Source organism: Calonectris borealis, chromosome 12, assembly GCF_964195595.1.
Source record: "Calonectris borealis chromosome 12, bCalBor7.hap1.2, whole genome shotgun sequence".
Classification (NCBI taxonomy): domain Eukaryota; kingdom Metazoa; phylum Chordata; class Aves; order Procellariiformes; family Procellariidae; genus Calonectris; species Calonectris borealis.
In genome coordinates this window covers 19,103,973-19,126,154 of record NC_134323.1, presented here as the reverse complement: position 1 = coordinate 19,126,154, position 22,182 = coordinate 19,103,973, and the positions used below count along the sequence as shown (strand labels likewise).

General features: G+C 37.5%; 1 protein-coding gene across 1 annotated transcript in view; it reads right to left on the bottom strand.

Moving 5' to 3' along the window:
• The window catches only part of CDH13 (cadherin 13), a 512,113-nt gene that overhangs the window by 92,834 nt on the left and 397,097 nt on the right, over positions 1-22,182 (bottom strand). Inside the window, exon 8 of the mRNA XM_075161497.1 lies at positions 3,135-3,275. Coding sequence (XP_075017598.1) covers positions 3,135-3,275 — 141 coding nt within the window. The remainder of the gene's footprint in view (positions 1-3,134; positions 3,276-22,182) is intronic.

Here is a 22,182-nt window from a genome sequence, read left to right as displayed (position 1 = left end):
GCAAGATCTACATAAACCCAGCAGAGGCTACTGCAAAACTGCGTACAGCATCAAAGGAGCATTTAGACCTTTGTGAAAACATCAAATAAAGCCCATTAATGAGCATTTTAAATAGGTGTGTAAGGGCCTGACCTCCAAGGAATAAATATAGCAAATAGGAGTACACAGAAGTGTATCATTGCTTAGGGGTAGATCCATAAACTTGTTTCTGGAGAAAAAAAGAGGAGGAGATTGGTCAAATGTCAAAAGATAAAACTCATCTTCAATGGGCAGAGACATGCTCATGGCTGAGATTGCCTTGCACTGAGGACTCACAGAAACATCTGTTAACACATATAAGACTTCTTGGACATAAAAATATATAGAAATACAGAAATTTTCAACTTTGGAGAAAGCTATGAAAAAATCATTAAACTTCTGTCTTGGCATTAATATTACTGAAATCATATATATCTTTATTAAGATATGTATAACAATGCATTCTACATTCTACAACATGCCATCTAATGCACAGTCTGGGGTACCCAGTGATGTACTTATACAGTGTCCAGACTTTTGAACAAATCCAGCTCTCATAACTTCATTGACTTTCACTGTGTCAGGTCAGGAATGAATTTGGCCCCTGTGATTACAGATGCAGAGAATACATTGAAACTTGGGTTCATCGAGCTACATCAACAGCATATGACAAATAAAGGCAGAGCTATTTTAGGTAGAAATTATACTATCAGAAGAAAACACAGGCCAAGAAATAAACATTTGTTTTACAAAAGGGAAAAAGGCATTGAGAGAAAGTATCTTTAAAGAGAAGGAAGGTAGCTGGGAAAACATGTCAATACCATAAGAACCCAATCCTAAAGCAGCTAGTCTCAAAGTAAATAAAAGAAGACGCGCTCTGAAATCAAACCTTCAGATTTACCGAATTTGAGCTTTCTACTTCAAAAGTTATCTTGTAGAATATGTCCTTTTCTTTCAAGTCTTCTTCAAATCAATAGTATTGCAGCATGTGGTATTAAAATACAGTAACTAAGTACTTTAAGCAGTAAGCCAAATAAAGTGGCATTAGCTCTATTAATAGACACTCTTCCTCCTCTTACACTACGTATTTTAAATAGAGCATATGTTTCTAAAGGGACCTGACATCATACGTCTAAAGTCTTATTTTTCTTGCCTTATTCATGGAATAAGAATATCACTTAGCAAGGCAGAGGGAAGATTTCTGAGGTCATTAACATCTTTAAATAGTGAAAGGTTCAAAACTGTGTCACAATGTATTAAAAAAAAGAGATGTCTCTGTAGGAAAATGTGTATGTCATATAAAGTGCAAGAAAAATGTGTAAGACTGGACATTTCAAAGAAAGCTACATAATGCTGTCTCTTCACACTTGCTATTTTATTTCTATACTGAAACCATCAGACCTTCAAGGGTACAGAGTACCTTTTACTATCACTGACTGAACTGAATTTATAAATATTTCTGAATTTCCACAGACATAGACACTGTCTAACAGTACATTTGGGGCTAAGCAAGCACTCAAGTTCTTTAACATGCTTGCTCAAATTACCAGAGAAAATTATTAAGTCAAACAGGAAATATAATTATAAAAAGATTTCTTTAAAAGAAGAAATCTCAAAGTTTAGAAATTCAAGTAGGTAGTACTCTGAAGGACATGAATTGCTATCAATATTGATTAATACAATTACTTCCTATTTCTAAATACACCGAGTTGTCCTTTTACATGGTTTTATTCCAGAGGGCTAAAAAAATACAGTATTTTAAATATATTTTAACTACTGATTGTCAGGAAACAACTTTCAGAGCATTAAAAGCCTGATCTAAAGGGTAACTCTCAGGGAATTAACAGTTTGATCAAAAGCACTTAGTTATCACCTATGTACTTGGAAAGGTTTGGATCAGGCTCTCCATGGCACTTATAAGGTGACTGAAATGCTCTTGCCAAAGCATTTTACTTAAATAATTACAGTTATTGCTACTGAAAAATAATATTCCTGTTGGCAAAATTGTCATTGTTTCTTATTTTTTCTTCCCTTTTTTTTTTTTTAAAAACCTTCTCCATCCTTTTTTAATCTGGTTATCCAGTTTGCATTTATAAAAGAAATAATTATTCAAGTAAAATGGCAGTAATTTGTTTCAAAATAATCTGTTGTCAAACCATTAAAATTAGACCAGAAAAAAAATCAAAAAGAAAGGTAAAAACATACCTTAAGGATTAAACCAAGACTTTTATAGCAATAGGCTTTCCTTTTCTTCTTCTAAAATTACCTTAAAATCATCATCCCTCATGCTTACTTCTCATCTTTTGGGAATATTCCTTAAAATCTGCAGACCCTCAGGAAACTTTTACAGCTGTTATTAGGTAAAACTTTTGACACTCTCTAATTCTCTCCAGATACCAGAGGAAAAACAAAATGTCAGACTAATAATAAATGTAAGGGAGGGAAGGGAGCAGTGTGGGAAGAGCAGGAAATTTGGCAGATGCTATGAAACGAGAAACTTTGATGTAGCACTATTACACTCTCCTGCAGGCAGTGAATATCTTTTGGTTTGGTTTCGGTTTTTTTTCAGACTTTTCAGCATTCTTCAGTGGAATTCAGCTTGCAGGGAAAAAAAATTTCCTTGCAAATTCCACCTGTAGGTTAAATGTAAAGCTTTTAGGACTAGAGCTTTCATTACAGAACTCTCAACACTAGCTGTCTCACAGGTGAAGTACAGAAGCTAGGACAAAACATGTTGCCTTCATCCATGTTCCTGACCATCGAAAGCCCTAAGCTAGAACGTAGGCAGGAGGGAATTCTGTATTTTCCTCCATAGGAGCAAAAGGAGAAAGTTACCACTAGCAAACTTATTTTACAGGTTTTCATCCTGCTAGCCAACCTCTGAATGATATCTCTTGACATAAGTTTTTATCTTGTGGTTGCATTTTGTTTTGGAAATGATGCATGCAAATTTATTAACGTAAAAGAAGAAAAGAGCAGCTCCAGGAAAGCCTGTCGTATTGAGCTAAAAAGATGTCTTTAATTATTTTCTTCCATTAAGGAACATTTTTATATTTAGAAACAAGCTAATTAGAATTACATGCACCATTTTGTAGAACACGGTGGGAAACTCTTACCTCCTTCTTGGTAAATTCTGGTGGATGGTCATTTTTGTCATCAATAAGAATAGTCGCAGTTGCTGTGCCAGTTAGCCCCACATCAAGACCACCCATATCCTTAGCTTCTATAACTAGCTCGTATTTCGGGGTTTCCATAGTCTGAAAAAATAACAGAAAAGGAAAGGTTAAAAAAAAACCCACAACAGGTTCATACTTTTCCTCCCCCAAAAGACAGCCATAACTCAGAAAAAAAATTTGTGGCCACTGCTCTGCAATGGGAATGTTACAGCATTTCTAATTCACCTCTCTCGCATCAGGCATGAAAGCACATCTGTTTGTAAGCTGGACAATGGGGTAGTAATACATCCCATCAAAGGGAGCTATTATCAGCATCAGAACCTGTTCCCATAGAACTCATCGAGAATTTTGACATGGATTTCACCGGAGACAAGACTGGGCACCTAATTAAAATGAATATTTTCCCCATTTGTATGGCTGCCTTATATGGGACCATCTGCCCGAAGACCATATGTGCTGCATCATCAATGGAGGGCACAGATGGGAAAGTGCTGCAGTCACCTTTAAAACTGTATGGTAAGAATATCACGTGTGCTTAGGAATGTTTTTTCAAACCTTCCCTGAAAAATAAGTCTGGATCTCAGGGGCAAAGCCACATAATGATGCCTGAAAGGGTGGCTAGGGCACCACTGCTAGAGGGCTTTTTTAACCTCAGACCAGCTCTATCAGTCAACTGTGTTTACAAGAACCAAGACTCCACATCTTTGACATCACTCATCCTATGTCCTTCATCTAACACTTTTCCAGAGAATTAACATGCAGGGAGACAACTGGTGTGAAACTCCGTATAGCAACACAATGATCTCTGTCTATCACCCATACACTGCCTTATAAAGCAAAATCAAGGAATCTGAAGTAGGGCTTATCCCATAGAAGAGAACATAGAATCATAGAGTCATAGAATAGTTTGGGTTGGAAGGGACCTTTAAAGGTCATCTAGTCCAACCCCCTGCCATGGGCAGGGACATCTTCAACTAGGTCAGGTTGCTCAGAGCCCCCTCCAACCTGAGCTTGAATCTTTCCAGGGATGGGGCATCTACCACCTCTTTGGGCAACTTGTGCCAGTGTTTCACCACCCTCATTGTAAAAGTTTTCTTCCTTATATCTAGTCAAAATCTACCCTCTTTTAGTTCAAAATCATTCCCCCTTGTCCCTATTAAAAAGTCTGTCCCCATCTTTCTTATAAGCCCCCTTTAAGTGCTGAGAGGCTGCAATAAGGTCTCCCCGGAGCCTTCTCTTCTCCAGGCTGAATAACCCCAGCTCTCTCAGCCTTTCTTCATAGGAAGGCGTTCCACCCCCCTGATCATTTTCATGGCCCTCCTCTGGACCCGCTCCAACAGGTCCACGTCTGTCTTGTGCTGAGGGCTCCAGAGCTGGATGCAGCACTGCAGGTGGGGTCTCACCAGAGCAGAGGGGCAGAATCACCTCCCTCGACCTGCTGGCCACGCTGCTTTTGATGCAGCCCAGGATACGGTTGGGCTTCTGAGCTGTGAGCACACGTTGCCGGCTCATGTCCAGTTTTTCATCCACCAGTACCCCCAAGTCTTCTCCACAGGGCTGCTCCCAATCCATTCATCCCCCAGCCTGTATCTTGCCATTTAAAATTTTAAAAGACTTATTTCTCATCTCTAGCTTAGCAAACCAACCTCTCGGGCCACACAATCTTCTCTGTAGCTAAGTGATTTGAAAGCATTCCCTAAATAATGCATTTTGCATCGTGCATTTTCCTGGGTACAGCACAACACTTTCTTGGAGCACCTGTAAGAAGGAGATCCCAATTCCTTAGTACTTAGATCTTGAAGCATTTTTAGGCCATGAGAGAAGCAACCGTATCAGTTGCTCATCAAATCAGCTACTATGAAGCAATATATTTGCATGTAAAATCAATGAGTCAAGCCAGAAGATATATTTAGTTCTAATAACATATGGACTACTAGAAAACCAGATGCCACTGCCACTTAGGAGATCCTAAGAAATGTATTTCCTTAAGTCTTACAACGTTATTGCATGAAATTCATCTCAGAAGCAGCAAACCTAGAACAGGATTTTGATTTATAACATCATATAAATATACGCAAAGAAATATTACTGACATGTCTCCAACACAAATTCAGATTACAGAGTGGAACAAAATTTACAGGTTTTATATATTTATTTTCTAAAATGTTTTCAATGTATTAAAACATGAATAGAGCTTCTTTCCCCTCTCCTAGATGCAACTTTTTCATTATTTTGATTAGGAAGTTGTTATTATTGTACGGAAAACTTGCAAAGCCATTTATCACTTCATGTTTATAAGCCTCTTTGCTCAGAAAGAGACCCATTTTTACTCACAAATTGGCCTTTTTCCTTTGAAAACTGTCCCATTTTCTATTGAAAGCATGCCCATTTATGCTAGAAATTGTGTCTACTGCAGCAGAAATTTCTGTGACAGGAGACCAATGTTTAAGCTCGCAACGGAATGTGAAAAACATTGAATTTTGAGTAGTATTTCATATCATTATGAACACTTCACACTTTCCTCCTATGCAGCACTTTCTACATCTAGTTCTGTCACCAAATATTTGCTTTGTTAGAGGAAGTGACTCTTAACAGATCCAAACCCGAGAGCAGAGGCATGTTCCCATCAGATGCTCTCTTTACGCTAGGAGACTGCGTGTAAAGGACTTTTTAACATTTCTCATACTTCTACCCAGTTAATTCAGGCACTAGTAGCAATTTTTTGGATCTGTGTGATTTATCACACTACTGGTAAATCCTGCGACCTGGGAGTGGGGATCTGTGGATGACCATGGGTCTCTGGGCTCTTACAAACCCCGTTCCTCAGCTGATGACACTGCAGAGGGCCAGGGTCTGTGCTGGGGGTGTCCCCCAGGGTAGGGGCTGCAGTGCAAGCTGTCACGGCAACTCCTCGCCTTTTCCCTCTTCACAGGGCTCAGGCCTTTTACCCCAGTGTGGTCTCTCCCTGCACTTGCTCCCATCTTGTGAGAAATGAGTGCTCCTGGAGGGGGGCAGTGGAGGAGAAAAGCAGCCTTCCTTCACTTTCTCCATCTCTGCTACACTGTGCAGGTTAGGGATAAATGCAGCACCCACTATCGGTAGCATTTTGGGACCCTACAGTCACTCAGACTGTTGTCCCATCATGACATTGCCTGTCCCTAAACCCAGGCCCCCTTCTTCTCGAAGCAGTGACCTAGCCCCTGAAGGACACTCTTGCAAAAACAATCCAATTAACACCATTTGGATAGTGAGATATTAGCAATATAAATATGTACAACTCTGGTTTTGCTAGAACAACAACAACTTCAGATGTCCAAAGCTTTCAGAAGTGTGACTGATGTATCTCCCCTTGTTTATTTATCTGGTAAGGAAGTGCAATCACTCAGGAAGTTGATGTTTTCATTGAGGCCTGGCTTTTTTCCATCTATCTTTAGACATTCAAATTAAGTGTCTGCTTTATTGGAGCATCACTGCCATACAAAGGAGAGAAGCCATTTCTGTACTTGTCTGCACTGATGATCTCAGGAGTGCCTGTATCTTGGTGCATGACTAAAGCTGGTTGAAGATCTTAATGACTTGATAAAGATCACAAAAAGTAGCACCAAAGTGAGGAACAGAAATCACATTCTGGCACTGTATTAAAGAAGCATATCCTAGCAGTGAATGCTAAATTGTTTATATAAATTTGATGGCCCTGGTAACTTTACCTTGGGTTGTGGGAGGAGGTAGGAAAAATTCTAGTTTTGCTTAACTTCTGAAGTTCAAAAATTTCAGTCAGACGTTTTATTTGAATAAAAAGAAAAGTGGAATAAGTAATGCAGATTGTCCAGAAAGAAGAGCATGAGAAAACTCTTGTAACAAAGACCTCTTTTTGCCATTGACACCTGAAGCAGTTATGACTACATCTGATCTATAAAGTTGGCATATAGATCGCACATGTATGAAAAGCACTTCATTCTGGCTGAAAATTGAAATCCCGGTCACTGTTAGAGTCGGTCAGATACAATGTACTTTGGGAAGTCTATTTACTAAAATAATGCTTTCTATTTTTCCAATGTAACTACCTAGTTATTTTCAGGAGATAATATATTTTCTGGAAGGACACACTGTGGGGTATTTGTAAATCCATTTGTGACGCTGAAGCTAAAACAAGAAGAATTTGGATCAAGGCTTAATCTTTTTTGTAACATGTAAAGATGGACTGGGTTCAGAATTTTAGGCTACTTTAGTCTTTTATTTAATCTGTAATTCAAAGATGTTTAAACAGGAGTTCAAGATATTTTCTTGTAGAACTTCACAACATTGTTTTTACTACCAGTATTTAAACTATATGTAGGGGGGTTGAAAAACAATCATTTTGGCAAACATCATGTTTCCCTTTTGTATTTATCATCAGCCTGCTACCCAACTCGTATATTTTGTGGTTTCTCTTTTAGTGAATTTTAGGATCCTGCTAAGGATTTCAGGCTGTGAATCTCTGCCTCAGATCAACACCCAGCTAAAAGCTGCAGATAGGCACCAAAGTCTCAAAAACAACAGCACTCCAGAAATGATCTCTTCAGTGTTTCCTCCTGGCTGGTGTCCCCCATTAAGTGTCTTTAGCTACCTCTCCAGTCATTCTAAGACACCTATGAATTGCATGTCCAGAAAAGGGCACACTTAGTATCACAACACCCAAGCCTTCATTTTTGGTGCTTCAGTGCTTCATCTAAAAACTGTGGAGAATAGAAATTCCCAAATTCACATAAAGTACTCAGTTGCTAAGATCAAAACAAACACTGTTTGGGAAGAAAACATCATACAGAATGTTCAAAACTCTTGTAAGGATTTTAAGTATCCTTTCAGGCTATCTTAATACTTATTACCAATAAAGAGTTTTTTTACTATTTCGTGGATATTAGTATTTTCTACAACAATGCAACAATGCCTCAAGACTTCTATTTATAATTCTGTTTATAAACTATGTATTCATGCATAATACTATATCAGTAGTGTGCTACCATATCGTAGTTGTTACTAATGCCTTTATAATATAATGCTAACTAGAAAGAAAAATTCTTAGGATTTAAATAATTTCAGTTCATGCTAAATAAATGCTTGTGTTCATTTAAGATGATAATTGCATATAGTATGTACTGAATATGTCCTATTAAGACATAATCGATGTTCTTGTTGAGTAACAATATCAACATTGAATCTAACATTGCTCCAGAGTATGTTGTCAGGATTTTGACAAATGTAGAATAAAAAAATGAAGCAATGTGACTATTAACAGCTCTAACAGACATAATGCTTTTATAATTATAATATCAGCAGTTATTTTAAATGCCAATTGCTGCTGCGTAAAAAGGGCAATACACACAGAGGTTTTGCATTCAGAGCTTGAATTACAGTTTGATGAATACAAAAACCCAAACAATTTCGTAATGTAAATCCTCTTTAGCTCACCAATTTCCAATTTTCTATATCATAAAGGTAGGTCTACAGTTTAATCACTGTAATAATGTACTTCTGTTATGAAGAAATTCAGTATCTATTTACCACCCACGGGAGACATATAGTTCATAGGTATATCTGGAAGCCAAAGGAAGACTAAATTTTTTCCTTCAGCAGTTACTGTTAAAAAAGGAAAGAAATAGCTCCAAAGTGCTTGATACAAATAGGTTTCCTGGCCAGAGATATTTGTTTCCCATCAAGAGGAAATCTGTAACTATTTAATATATAGGTTGTATAGGATCAAGACTTTAATTCTTCATAATGCCGACGTAACTATAGGGCTGATATACATGGATATGTTTGTTATATTTTACATGGAAATACAGGAATTGTATGTGCATGTTCCAATATTTTATGTAAAATTATCAGTTTTGACTGATATGCAAATTAGTGTTTAGACTTGCCATTGAATTCATATCATTTTGGAGAAGGTTGCCAACCATGATGGGGCGTTAACCTTTCCTTTGAGAAATACTAGAAATCTGCACAGAAAAATTATTTGTTTACTGTTCACTCACTCATGTACAAACATGTGCATCTTGGCCTCTTATATACAAACACCACAGTATTTGTGCAGACATTAACTTCACTTAAGGGAGCATCCTTACACTGAGAATGTTACTAATAAGGAATTTCTCCTTGGGTAGAGATCAGCAATTTCTAGGACACAACAGTGATTGAAACTCCATTTAGTCTGAGATATTTCCATTTAAATTATTATTGTTAGTTAGGCTACTACCAAAAATAAGCCCTAGGAAGAGAGCAAATATTCAGTATTCTAAACAAAATCATTAATTACCATAAAAGATATAACACCATTGAAGTTAGTACCCCATACACTGATTTTTACCAGCCAAAGATATTTCCCTGAGTATAATTTGTTTTGAACAGAGTGGCATGTTGATCTGCAACAGCTACTCACTAGATGCTCATGGTTTGGGAAAAGAAACATTTTCCATGTCCGCAGTGCTAGAAGTATAAAGTACTATAATAATTTTGAATAGCAATGGAGAATAAGAATCACAATGTCCCAAGGAAAATACTTGCTGTCAAATGTCATTAAATCGTAATTTTTTTAAAAAAAACACAAGCTATGTTTCAGCTTTCCTTCTGGACCAATGTATGTAATTTCTATTTTCTTTTTTTTTTTTTTGGAAAAAAATTCAGTTGTTCCCCATAATTAAACAGTGCTGCAGAAACCTTTCATTCCAATGTGAAAGCATCAATTATTATGTAACTTCTCTTGCTGATTTTGAACCATTTAATCACTCTATTATTATTACATACTCGGAGGTGTCAGAAATACAACTACCACACTCATCTCACTTAAACCTTCTGTCAACAGCAGACAATAGCTATAGTGAGTGTCCACTCCCCAGCACTAAGTCTGAATAAAGAAAAAAGAACTACATTATAGTCTATATGAAACTATAGGCCCTGATATATGCAAACATTCCCTTTGTGTTTACATATCACTAACACTGTCATTACTGCTATGCACTTCCAAAGAGTCCTGAGTTTAAAGAACATGTATAATCACGCTTGCTAGATCCGAGTTCCTCCAAGCTCTGTGTTATATGGTAATCCAACTCGCTACCTCAAGGCTTGCTGGAGTTTGCATACCCTTCCTGCAGGCCCAGACACACACTTCAGGAGATGAAGCATGTAATTCAGAGGGAAGTGGGTTTGGAGGCTAAGGCAGCTGTAAGCTTCTTTTGGAGTTGCTACATAGAAACATAACTTGGCCATGAAGCCTGCCCAGGTTGGAGCATCCTTTCCGTTATCCGTAATTCTTCACAGCTCTGACTTTTCATAAAGTGACATGCTGCCATAACGCACCTTCCTATGTGCTGCATATTCCTAATGTTAGTATTTCCCCTTTCACAGTGCTTGCACCAAAAAGAACCCTCAACCATTCTTGTACATGAAGCGCCTAGTATTCTGCTAGCCTGGTCCTTTAACATGGTACCAAAACATTGCTGAAACGATGGTGTTACATTCCTTATTGACTGTATACCTACCAGTGTTTATATTCCGATTTTTGACGCTGGATAGAAAACACTGTATGTTATTCACATTAATTAATTGCACCCAGATAAAAAATATTGATGGAGTGGGTGGCAAATAGTTTCCCTGATGCTTAACACTTTCCAAGCCTTAACATACCGAACACTGTAACAATGCTAATAAGCAAAACCTTCCAGGGACTTTTTCATTAAACTCAGAACATATGATCAGAAATGTTAACAGTCTGACTGACGGGTGTAGGAGCCACCATTCTCCCCAGTCCTCATTAATACACTTGTAAGGGAATACTGAAACCACTACACATTCTGCCTATTTATACTTAATTGTTTTTACAAAGCTAACAGTTTGAGCAGAGCATATCAAAAGAGCTTTGTCTCAGAATAAAAATAAAAGTCTGCATCAGCACACCCCGCTGGATGAGGGAAGGTAAGATTCAGTTCTCCTGTCTGAACAGGACATTCAATCTGCTTGTCTCGACTGCTTCAGAAAGTACTAAACCTCAGGTGAGCTGTCAGGAGCACCCAAGATAAGAACTCCCTTCTGGATTACAGATATTTATTTCAACAAAGTTTTTTTTTTCAAATCACTATGTTTCTGTAACAAATGTTCATTTCGACAAATCAATATATTTCCATAAAAACTGTTCTGCTGTAATACCCAATCAGCTGTATTTGCAATGTTAATTATATATTTCATTTTAACAGTCACAATTTGCAATTCAAATAATCTGCAGACCAAAAGATATTTGCTGAAAAAATGTTCAAGTAATTTTCAGCCATTAACATATTAGAGTTGTACAATCTGTTTGCAGACAATTTGTGAAAAGAAAGAAGGGCAAAGTTGTTCTAATAAATTATTAGTTGCAAATTATTGAATCATTCTTAGTCTCTGCCGTAGGTAGAAATGAGTCTATTTAAATCCAAAAACATAAAAGAAGAGACAAGTTTCTCCAACACAGTAACCTACCATGGTTATCAGTAGAGACAGCTTTTCAAATATCTCTATATTAAAATACCTCTGCCAAGAGAATTCCCTTAGTATACGAAGGGTGTAAAGGTCACGTAATAAGGATCAGTACATAGAGATGAGTGAAGGCGTTCTGCTGTAACTTTAAGAGAGGAAAAATCATGAGCAACCCCCAAAGTATTCAAGCCTGAAAAAATCCTTAGCCTAGCACAAATCAGCACAGCTCCACTGACTTTAAATGGGCTACCCAAGTTTATTTACACATTTATTAATCTATAACTTACCATGTTTATGAATGAACATGCATATATGCTTTCATGCCACAATATAAGATGTTTGTGTCTCTTGTAAAGCTGGCAGGTTCCCACAGATTTGCGTTTAAAACAAAGTAGAACTAAGTGCAAGAGGCTGCGTTCCAAATCATCGTGGCATTAAAAGCATGAGAGCCAAAGGTCTCAAAACACACACTTTGAAAAAAAGTCCCCAAATTCTTCAAAACAGGAGGATGAAGGTAATATCTCCTGCCTTGTTGCAGGTATAATCACATTAAAATTAGGGAAATCTTGTTCATCAGTAATCGCAAGAAGGTGTCTGTGCCTGTGTTTGTGCAACACGCTCTGGAAACTAATGAGAAGTTCTAGGCATTTAACCCATTGGGGGGATCAATCCGTGGTATAAATATTTCATAGAACAGCAATAACATGCAGCTGGACCGTACTCCTCTCTGTTTTCTGGAAACAAATTGCTTTCTTAAATTGTGTGGACAGCAGCCAATGTCAGTTATCAGTGATCTCATTGATAAACACACATCATACCTGCAGCCCTGAAACACTGGAATCCTTCACTGAGCAAACAAACCAAAGGCTCTGTCAGGCATGCTTATCAGTGCTTGAATTTGCTCCTCCTTGAGTCTGAATCAGGATCAAGAAGCCCTGAAGTGTTTCCTGCAGGCTATGGTGGAGGATACTGAACAGTTCCAAAAGGTAAATACTGCCTTTCACGAAAATGTGTCCCAGAAAAGGCATCTCCAAAGCAGAGAAAAAAAAATAGCTGGAGTTTTATCTTTTTAAGGTGCCGAGAAATGGGTCTGAACAAGGCAGAGGTAAAACTTGAAGTAGTTCAACCTAAGCTTATTCCAAACACCTCTCTTTCCTCACAAAATCAGCTCTGAACCAAGCAACAAACCAATAACATAGCTAACTATAGGCCTCTGTACTCCCAGTCTGCTCTTACTAGCACACATTTTTGAAGGCACACATTGCAGGAAACTGAGTGAAATCTAATGCTGATTATTTTATTATCTGCCACGACCAAGCAATCTATCATCTCACCAGAGCTGAATTTAGATTAATCAAGTTTATACCACTGAGGTCTGCCTGGATGCCAACGCAGCGCTTGTACTAATCTACCTCATCATTCCAAGACACCACGGACCCATACAGTGCCTTTCTTCACCTTTTCGTCAAACATCAAATCCTAGATGGATGTTCAGGCAAGTCAAGTTCATTTAAATGCATCCAGGTGACAACAGCAATCCCAGAGAAAGCTGCTTGACCACATGCCCATGCAGGGTTTGTATATACTGTTGCTTCAGCGCTGATCAGGAAAGACCTTTTGAAGTGAGCTTTCCCATTGTTTATACTTACTACACTCCAGTTTGCACTGCTGAGAGTGCGGCAACTGGAGAATGTGCCCTGTGCATCACCTAATTCTTTCCAGCCATCAGTGTGATTCAGTCTGGGGGACCAGACTAGAGCTGTCTGAAGTGACAAATTGCAGTGTACAGTATGGATGTCAGGTGCTCAGCATGACCTATTTTGCTCTACAGATCTGCTTCTACTGGTCTACTCTATCTGCTAATGCAGAAACAGCCTTGCAATCCACAATAAAGTAGTCAGCTATGGATTTTACAGTATCTAACTAGTGACAGCACCTTCTTATCCCACACTAGGCAAGAAGACAACAGCAGGGACAAGAACCCATAGATCCCCCGAAGTTCCAAAGGCTGTGACACAACAAGAGCGTGGCAGTCACAAGACAAGGATGAACCATCTGATAAATCATCTGATGGTACCTGATGCAGAGGCTTTTCAAGTAGGTGCTTCATCCTCACCCCCAAACAGCATCTCTAGATCTACAAAAGCTTAGCATTATTCCTGTGCCCAGTTTATACTGAAGAATGTGAACAAGGCCATTTGTTCACTAAGGTCTGTGACTGATCACTGGGAAACAGGTTTCTTGAGGATCTTTGCACAGCAGCTGAAAATGAAAGTTTTCCTTGATTTTCAATTTATAATCATCTAAACCAATATTCTCTGCCTAGGTAATAAAAGATAATAAGTTTTATGATACCTTCCTAATGCCAAGTCTTTACATAATCTGTTATCAAATGAATCAAAATGAAGCTTACTGGGTTAACGTCAGAAATCACATTCTCACAAATTAGGTGCACTTAGATTATATTTCCCTCCATAAACATTCCAATTCCCACAACAGAAAGCAATGTTATAAAGGTCAGGATGGAAATTGTGTTTCTGCTGTGTAATCTGCTTTGCAAATTTGTACCAGTGGTCAAAATGCCCAGAAAACTCAATTACTGACTTGCTATGACAACCATACATCAGCAGACCTAGGCAGACAGAGGTTATTTCCAAAATTAGTATCCTAATGCAAAAAGCATATTCTATGATTCCAGATGTACGATCTTTGCCTGATGTTTTTATTGTTAAATATTAACGGAAGCACTGTCTATTATTTCAGGCATATTATCAGGAACATAATATTCTAGTTAAATAGGTGCATTAGATCTAAGTTGCAGTTGGAGGGGAAAAAAATCCTCTGTGTCCGTTTGAACCATTTACCATTTAAATGTGGTACTCTAATCAAAATAGTCATCAAATGTTACTTTTAATCACTATTATCATTTTTTCCTTTAATTTTAATTTTTTATGCAAATCTTATTTTAGAGTTTAGTGTTCTATTGCCAGTAATAATTCCAGGTAGCTTTTGAAATAAAGGACCCTGCTGGGAGTGTAATGAATCAATAAATGATACTAGCTTTGCCCATGGACAAAAACAATTCTAGTGGCTGCATTTATACTCTCGTTCGGTTATACCCGCAGAATATAAATTGACCTAATTCTAAATCATCCAAGGGAAAATGATGTAAAATGGATTTAAATTACACTATTGCTTTTTTACAAAAAAGCTTATCGCGCTATGGGGTGAAAAATCAACTCCTCCATAGGATTTACTTTCTGATGAAAAATGTAACAATGGAATTTTCCATTTAAAATTTCTGCAGTCAATTTCATTCTTTTCTTACTTAATCCTGTGTATCTTTTTATCAGCTTCCTTTCATGATAAAAAGTAATTAAATGCCTTATTTGGAATTCCTATACTTTCTGCTTTGGTCAGTAAGTTCTATTTTCACTAAACTTTCATAATACTACTTATATCTTCTAAGAGCATGCGCCAACAAAACAGCTCCCCCCAACTCTCCTAAAGTCAGGCTTTGTTTTCTTGCAACCAAATCAAGATTTCTAGGTTATTCCCACTTTCAAACTTAAGTCTGTCACTGCCTTGTGCAGATTTTGCATTAGAGTACAGTTGCTTTTGGTGAACAATAAGGGAAGTTAATCTGCTACAGGTTGCTCCTTTTATAAGTTTATGTCTGGGCATAGAACTGTACACAGTTTCTGTAAATCAATCTTCAAAAGCTTTTCACATTCACTATAAAAGAAAGAATAAGTTTCTAGTTCATTTGTTTTATTAGTAATACCAAGATACAATCTACTTACGGTATGAATTTAGTGTGGTGACCTAGCGGAAAACCAACAGAAAATAAATACAAAAAAGTAAGCGTGGGAAGATCATGCATGCAGAAGAATTTTCCTTTCAAGGATTTTGGAAGATTCAATAAATGCATAGCTCTTTGGATAAACAGAAAATCTCTCAAAAAGGCATAATCATAAGAACCCTGGCAGATACTTGACATAAAATATAGGACATATTTCTCAAATAATAATAAATAACGCTGAGGTATAAACTTAACTTCACTTCTGTACAATCCAGCAGCTGTATGTTCTTTTAAATGTTTAGCAGCATAGTTTTCTGGCCCAGAATCTTGCTAAACACGTTATCTCAATGAAATAAACTACTTTATAGGAAGTACATTATATTTGTTTTCATTGCAATGCCATGGTATTTGTTAAAAAATTTGCCTGAAGTAATAGCATTCTCAAAAAGTAAATATTTGACGAATTTTGTCTGCTTTCCCCCACAAAGTGTCACCATAAAATATTTATGTCAGGTTCCTGAAGACCTGTTATCCTGGTCTTCCTGTTCAAAGAAATATTCTGTTAGGAGGTCCGAGATGTGACAGATCAGGGAGGCTTATGATCATCCTGATCAAGAGATCAGGAAAGTTAATGGGAAAATTTCCTTCAGCTTCAACAAGTTTGGGTGACACATTCTTATGGGAAGCAGACTGCAAAACTATCTCCTTAGGCAGAAACACTCAGTGATGCAGTCTTCATTTTAACCATTTGATCATTTTAATCAGGGCATTGCACTAGCAAAGGTCCTAAGAAATCTTATGCGCTCTGCTTTAATAATGAGACATTAGTTAACCTTTTATAATATTGCCTTGTTGTAACTGTTTTATATCACATATAAAGTAACTTAGTAAAATATATAGAACTGGTGCAAACAAAATTATAGTGAGCTAAGACTACACAGCATATTTTGTACTAAGTATTGTATCAAAATGTCCTTCATTCATGCTACTCAATGTCAGAAATTTCTGCAGGCCTGTTGCTCTACAAAGTGGTTTTATATACAACTTTCCTTTGGGAGAATTCCCAAAACACACTGTAAAGAAAAAAAATCATCGGTCACTTGCAGAATTAAGAAAGAAATAACGATAAAAGTTCATGACTGAGAGAAATCCACTGTTTTGTTTTAAGGAAGGACAAACTGTAATTAAGTTAATAACATCTACCATCATGGAGAGACAGAGGTGAGGTGAATATACGACGTAGGATACGAGTGGATGTGGGGGTGAGCAGAGGTCAAGGAACTACGATGGAGCGAGTCTGTAAAGAGTTTTGCAAACTTGAAGTCCCATTTCCAGGCAGTTCTTGTAGACTAAAAGCAATAAAATCAGCAAAGGAGAGAATGGTATGGGAGGCACTGCTAGCAGGAAAAAAGTGGGAGGAAAGAATACTTGACTCCCTTGAATAACTGGGAAGAGACATCCATAACATTATTAAAAGAACTTTTCAAAGCTTGAAAGTCCTATGTTGTAGCTGTATCTGTGGATCTGAGAAGCACTACCATACTTAGATTAGTCATGGAAAGCACTGTGCCACAGGGACAGTTTTCAAAATCACAATCCTGTCCTGCTCCCCTAGTTTCTTGCTTTGAAGGTGAAGGATTGGTAGTTTGCTACTCGTCCAGCAGCATATTGTGCTCCATGTGTCTACGGCACACTCTTAAACTGTTCATTTTGGTTGTCTCAGCTCTGCCAAATCCCCATCCATCTGTTCTGGAGAGGTATGTGTGCAGTGCCTGCTTACTCCTGTATGCCTGGAGGCTTGATCCAAGTAGCATGGATGTCTGAAGGGATCCATACATCCTTGTATTCCCCAGCATAGCATTTTAGCATAGCTCATATGGCAGAAGACAGATACAGAACTATAGTACAGACAAATTCTGGCCGTATTCCAAATGTTTTGATAAGCAAGTTTGCCCACAAGCAAGGCAAGAGCTTTTAATATCATGAAACAAACTGGGTCAAAATCAGTGCAGTGCATCTTAGACACATGTAGATAAATGTAATTTTGCATTACTGTATGACATCTCAGAAAGATTTGCAATTATGCCAAATAAATGACTGAGGCACCTTTTCAATTCTCCATCTACAGATTAGCATTTTCTGTGTCTAGAATGTATACCAGGGGAATGTATGAAACCCGCAATTCCTATTTAAGGATGTCCTTCAACAGCTCTTGGACCAACAGTACATTTGATACTGACCTCAATCAGATCAAGATCTAATTCCTGACATTTCTGCAGGTCAGAGATGATGTGTCATTCTGGAATGCCCTGCAACCTTTACTGAATCTAAGAAACTCTTATTTACATAATTAATTTATATGCACAAATCTCCTATGGAAACCAACAAATGAGTCAGAGTTGCAGGATCAGGTTCATGTCCTGGAACTACTTCAAAACATATTTGTAAAAAGGAAATCAGAGTGGGCATGGCAACTGTAAATCTAATGGAATTTAAATATAATTAATATTGAATACTAAAAATTAGGGTGTATAATCATAATGACAATTCAAGCTGAACAAGTAGGACAGTAATGAAAGTATTAAAAGCAATACCCTTTCTCTCTCTCTCAAAGCAACAGTTTGAAACTATGATTTAATACAAATCCACTATTTGAACTGAGATTAACAAATATTAATCTCATTATAAATTTTAATATTATTTGCATAAACTTTATTGAGAGAGTAAGAAAAGGAACATAAAAATTTCAAATTCATAAGAAAACTACAAGATAGAATTGAGTTTTCTGCTGCCTTAAAAGCCTGTCTCGGTCACTTTAAGTTAAACAGAGTTCTAGAGGTAGAAAATGCTAAGTTAACATTACAATTAACAGAACTGATTGGAAGGGAGGCTACAAGTAAAAGAATTAGCTTAATAAACAGATGGAGAAGACACTTTTAAAATTATTGCCTTTGTCAAATATTCAGCATCTTAAGCCTGGTAAGATCCTGTTTATCAAAGCAGGAATGCAATTATTGGTGAAAATGTAAAATAAAATTTATATTAGATATGTGTTAACTTATTAAAGCAGAACTATAGTACACAAATGAAAGTAAAGCAGAATAAAAAAATCAGCATCTATGTTTCTCTTTTTGGGAATTCAAAGGCTGGCAACAGATTATCAAGGCAGAATTCAGTTATTTTCCAGTATTCTCCCTCTCCCCAAGCTTTGTTTTCTCTGCATCTACCCCTGTTTCAAAAATATTTCAAAGGCACTGAATGAGAAACTTGCATTTTCAGCCATGCTTCCTGTCAGGAGGGATATCACAATGGGAGACAAAATCGAGCAAGGTTATCTCTCCATGGGAGTGAAACTGTCTGCAGTTCTCCAGGCTTGACAAGGAAATGCTGAATGAAATGCATGATTCTCAAATAATAATGATATATGCAAGATGTTAAAAACTGTCTGTAATGTCTGAATGTGCCCTGGAGCATAGTGTGTCCCAGGATGGATGTGTTACACTTTCTTGGGACTTAAATGCAATGAACTCAGCTATTAAGGTCAAGAAAGAGAAAATCTTTCCTTAATAAACAGTTAAGTCGTCAGTTTGCACAATCCCAGTGCCTCAGGATGGGGACCACAAGAACAGTGCCATAGGAACTCACTCACACTGCTGCCTGAAGATTGCTCCAGCTGAGTCTAGTCTGGAGGCATACTAAAACATATACAGTGCAAGTGGAGCTTTGCCTGGGACAAGTTATGTTATTTGCTTAAAAACCGTTTTTGTGAAGGACGACCTACAAGGTGTCAGAGGATAATGAGTCCACTGATTTCCCCACACCTGAGGTTTTGCTCTGTTTGTAGGACAGGGTAGGTAAAATGGATTTATAATATCCAGAGTTTATCAGACACATTCTCTTTTTCAGTGTATTCTGATTCCAGGTGGTGAAGAACAGAACCAAATAACACCCATTTAAGAAAGCATTCAGATCATTCATCATCCTGAGTAGACCACTAAACCATACCCACACAGAGATAACTAACACCTCGTTATTTGGTCCATAGTGCATAATTCACAATGGAAATTTTCCCTTACAATACTTAGGAGAGGAGCACTTTAAAGGAAAATACTACAGCACAAAGAAAGGAAAATACACGGTTTTTAAGGTGCTTTCCAAATAATACCAAATTACAAAGTATTTTTTGATCAGTCCTGGAAGAATGAAGGGTTATGTTGAGTTTCATCAATATTTCTGAGATATGGTTCCACAGAATCTAAGCATTTTAACCAGAATTTTATACAGCTGAGACATTCCTCCATCAATATTCAAATTAGACAGTTGATCATATCTGTTAGATGGAATATAACTTCTCCCAAAACAGCCCTACATAAAAAAGCATCAAACTCTGCCCTTAAAGTTTATTTACAGATGCCTCGTTTACCAGAGGACAACATATTTTGTCCTGTGAAGAAAAATATATCTCTCCACCTGCAGGAATCAAAAGAAATACTACCGTATCTTTGACTTTAATGTAACTGGTAGCATTTTTGCCAGCAATCCAAGAAACAATTAGCTACCAATAAAGGTACCTCCAAATATAATGCTCTTTTCAAGGGAAACTATTGCAACGTGCAGTGAGGACTCAGCCAGGATGGCTTCAATTCCACTTGGGAAGCTAAACCCAGCAGATGCCTGCTTCTACCTTCTCACGTACGCACTGTTGGTAGGAACTGCACATGGGCTGCTAGCGTAAGGCATCCAGCGCCTTGTAAATTCACATGCTGCTGTTCCATTCGCTCATTTCCCCATGTAGACAAGTTACCAGGAAATGCAATTTGCTCATGATTATAAAATGAGATCTCTTGATTACAGGCTAAAAAGGAACAGGAGAAAGCCTATAAAGAAGTTCACACTTACAGTGAACCGTACTTCATTAACTCCCATGTGGGCAGTTGTATGGGTTCACGTCAATGAACATATTTAGGAAATAACGAGTATTTGTTAAGCAACTTTAAGAAGAGCAAGGGTTTCATCCTTACAAGCGCCTTTTTTAACAGGGCGTCTTTATCCAAGCCTTGCACTAAAGTAAGGATTCAGCTAATAACATACTATTTAAATCTAAGACAGAGCAATATGCTACTCTTACTGTGCATAGCCATCTATTTAGCATGAGGCATAATAACCAGAAGTAATGAAATGTGCCTTTACATGACAATCCTGATGTCCACCACAAATATCCATTAACTGGATACAGCAACAACCCCATAGACAGGTTAATTGAAACAATGATAAATGACATGACCGAGGTCATGCTGAGAAGCACTCATAGACTTAGAAGTAGATTCAGAGTTCCAGTTCCTAGTCCATAACTCTAACCACTTCCTCTCTCTCAGTAAATGAAAAATATTAAGACTCCCTTCCTATTTTTATAATGACTTGCAATATTTCCTTGCTTCAGATGGCTGCTGTACACATCCCTCGTGTTACTCCCTTGCCTTACTTAATGACCAGCTTGCCTGTCTGGCTGAAAATCTGCAGTCTGGAAGTTTGTGCTCCCCACAAATGTAACGTTATGGTAAAAGAAAACAGCGTGTGTCCTCCTAGTTTCTGCTGGTCATGGTTTCTGTGACTTAGTGGTTTTCTTTTTTGAATACTATAACCTTTCCTGAGTGTTTCAGTAAAATCAAAAGTTTAATTGCTTTAGGAGGCAGCAGGCATGGCAGGGTTTCAGGTCAGGTCACTTGCTGACTATTTGTTACTGAGTGACTCTAATTGGAATATTTGCCTCAGAATTTTAAAGGCAATAAGCTTTGGGGATATTTGCATAGCTAGTTTGGTTTAGGTATATCCTTGCTTATTAGATCTTCTAAGGAATTAACATTCATATGCTTATTTTCCTGAGACTAACTTAAATCCTCTAAGTGTCTAGGAAGTAGGTTTTTTCTACCATTTAATTGCTATCTTTCATTGGATGTGGCAGGGCTCTCCGATGATCACATAAAGTTTGACATCTAAGTGTTCAGATGGATGGAACATTTTTTTCATCTGTTGTTTTTACCTGGAGGACAACGCCTGAGCTTCACTGTACTAAGGAATAAAAAATAAGAAAAGTAAAATTGAAATTCTTAAGCCACTTGCCCTAAATTTCTCAATGGCCAAGTGACACGACTATTTTCTGAAGAAGTAATAAAAATATTCTAATATTAAATAGATCATCATACATATTTGACAAATATTGTGTGTGTGTCAACCTTTGAAGGCCTAAGGAAAGATCTGTTATTCATGCTATTGTAAGCTCTGCATACCTTCCAATTCTTTATACAGAAAGCTTAATGGCCATGGATTATTTGCCTCATTGGTTATGGTGCTAGGAAATAAAACAATGGGAAATATTCATTATAATGCTCTCCTATATTGAACTTCCACTTGGTTGAAGTATTAAAACAAGCTGCAAGGAAAATTAAACCTCAGAAAGAAATGGCAGGTGTATTTATGAATGCAAAAGACAAACTAAAGGCTCTATTTCTCTTGGTTTGCAGTGGTTATACTGTAAGTGCTCTTCACTATCGGCTTACTCCTCTATCTACCCAATAGCTTTTCATTCACTTCCATTACTAGGTGGCAGCCTAATAACAGAAATTGGGGGCATGTGGGAGGTGAGATTAAAAAAAAGACAAAAACCCACCAAACAACTGGAAAAAACAAAAAAGAGACTCA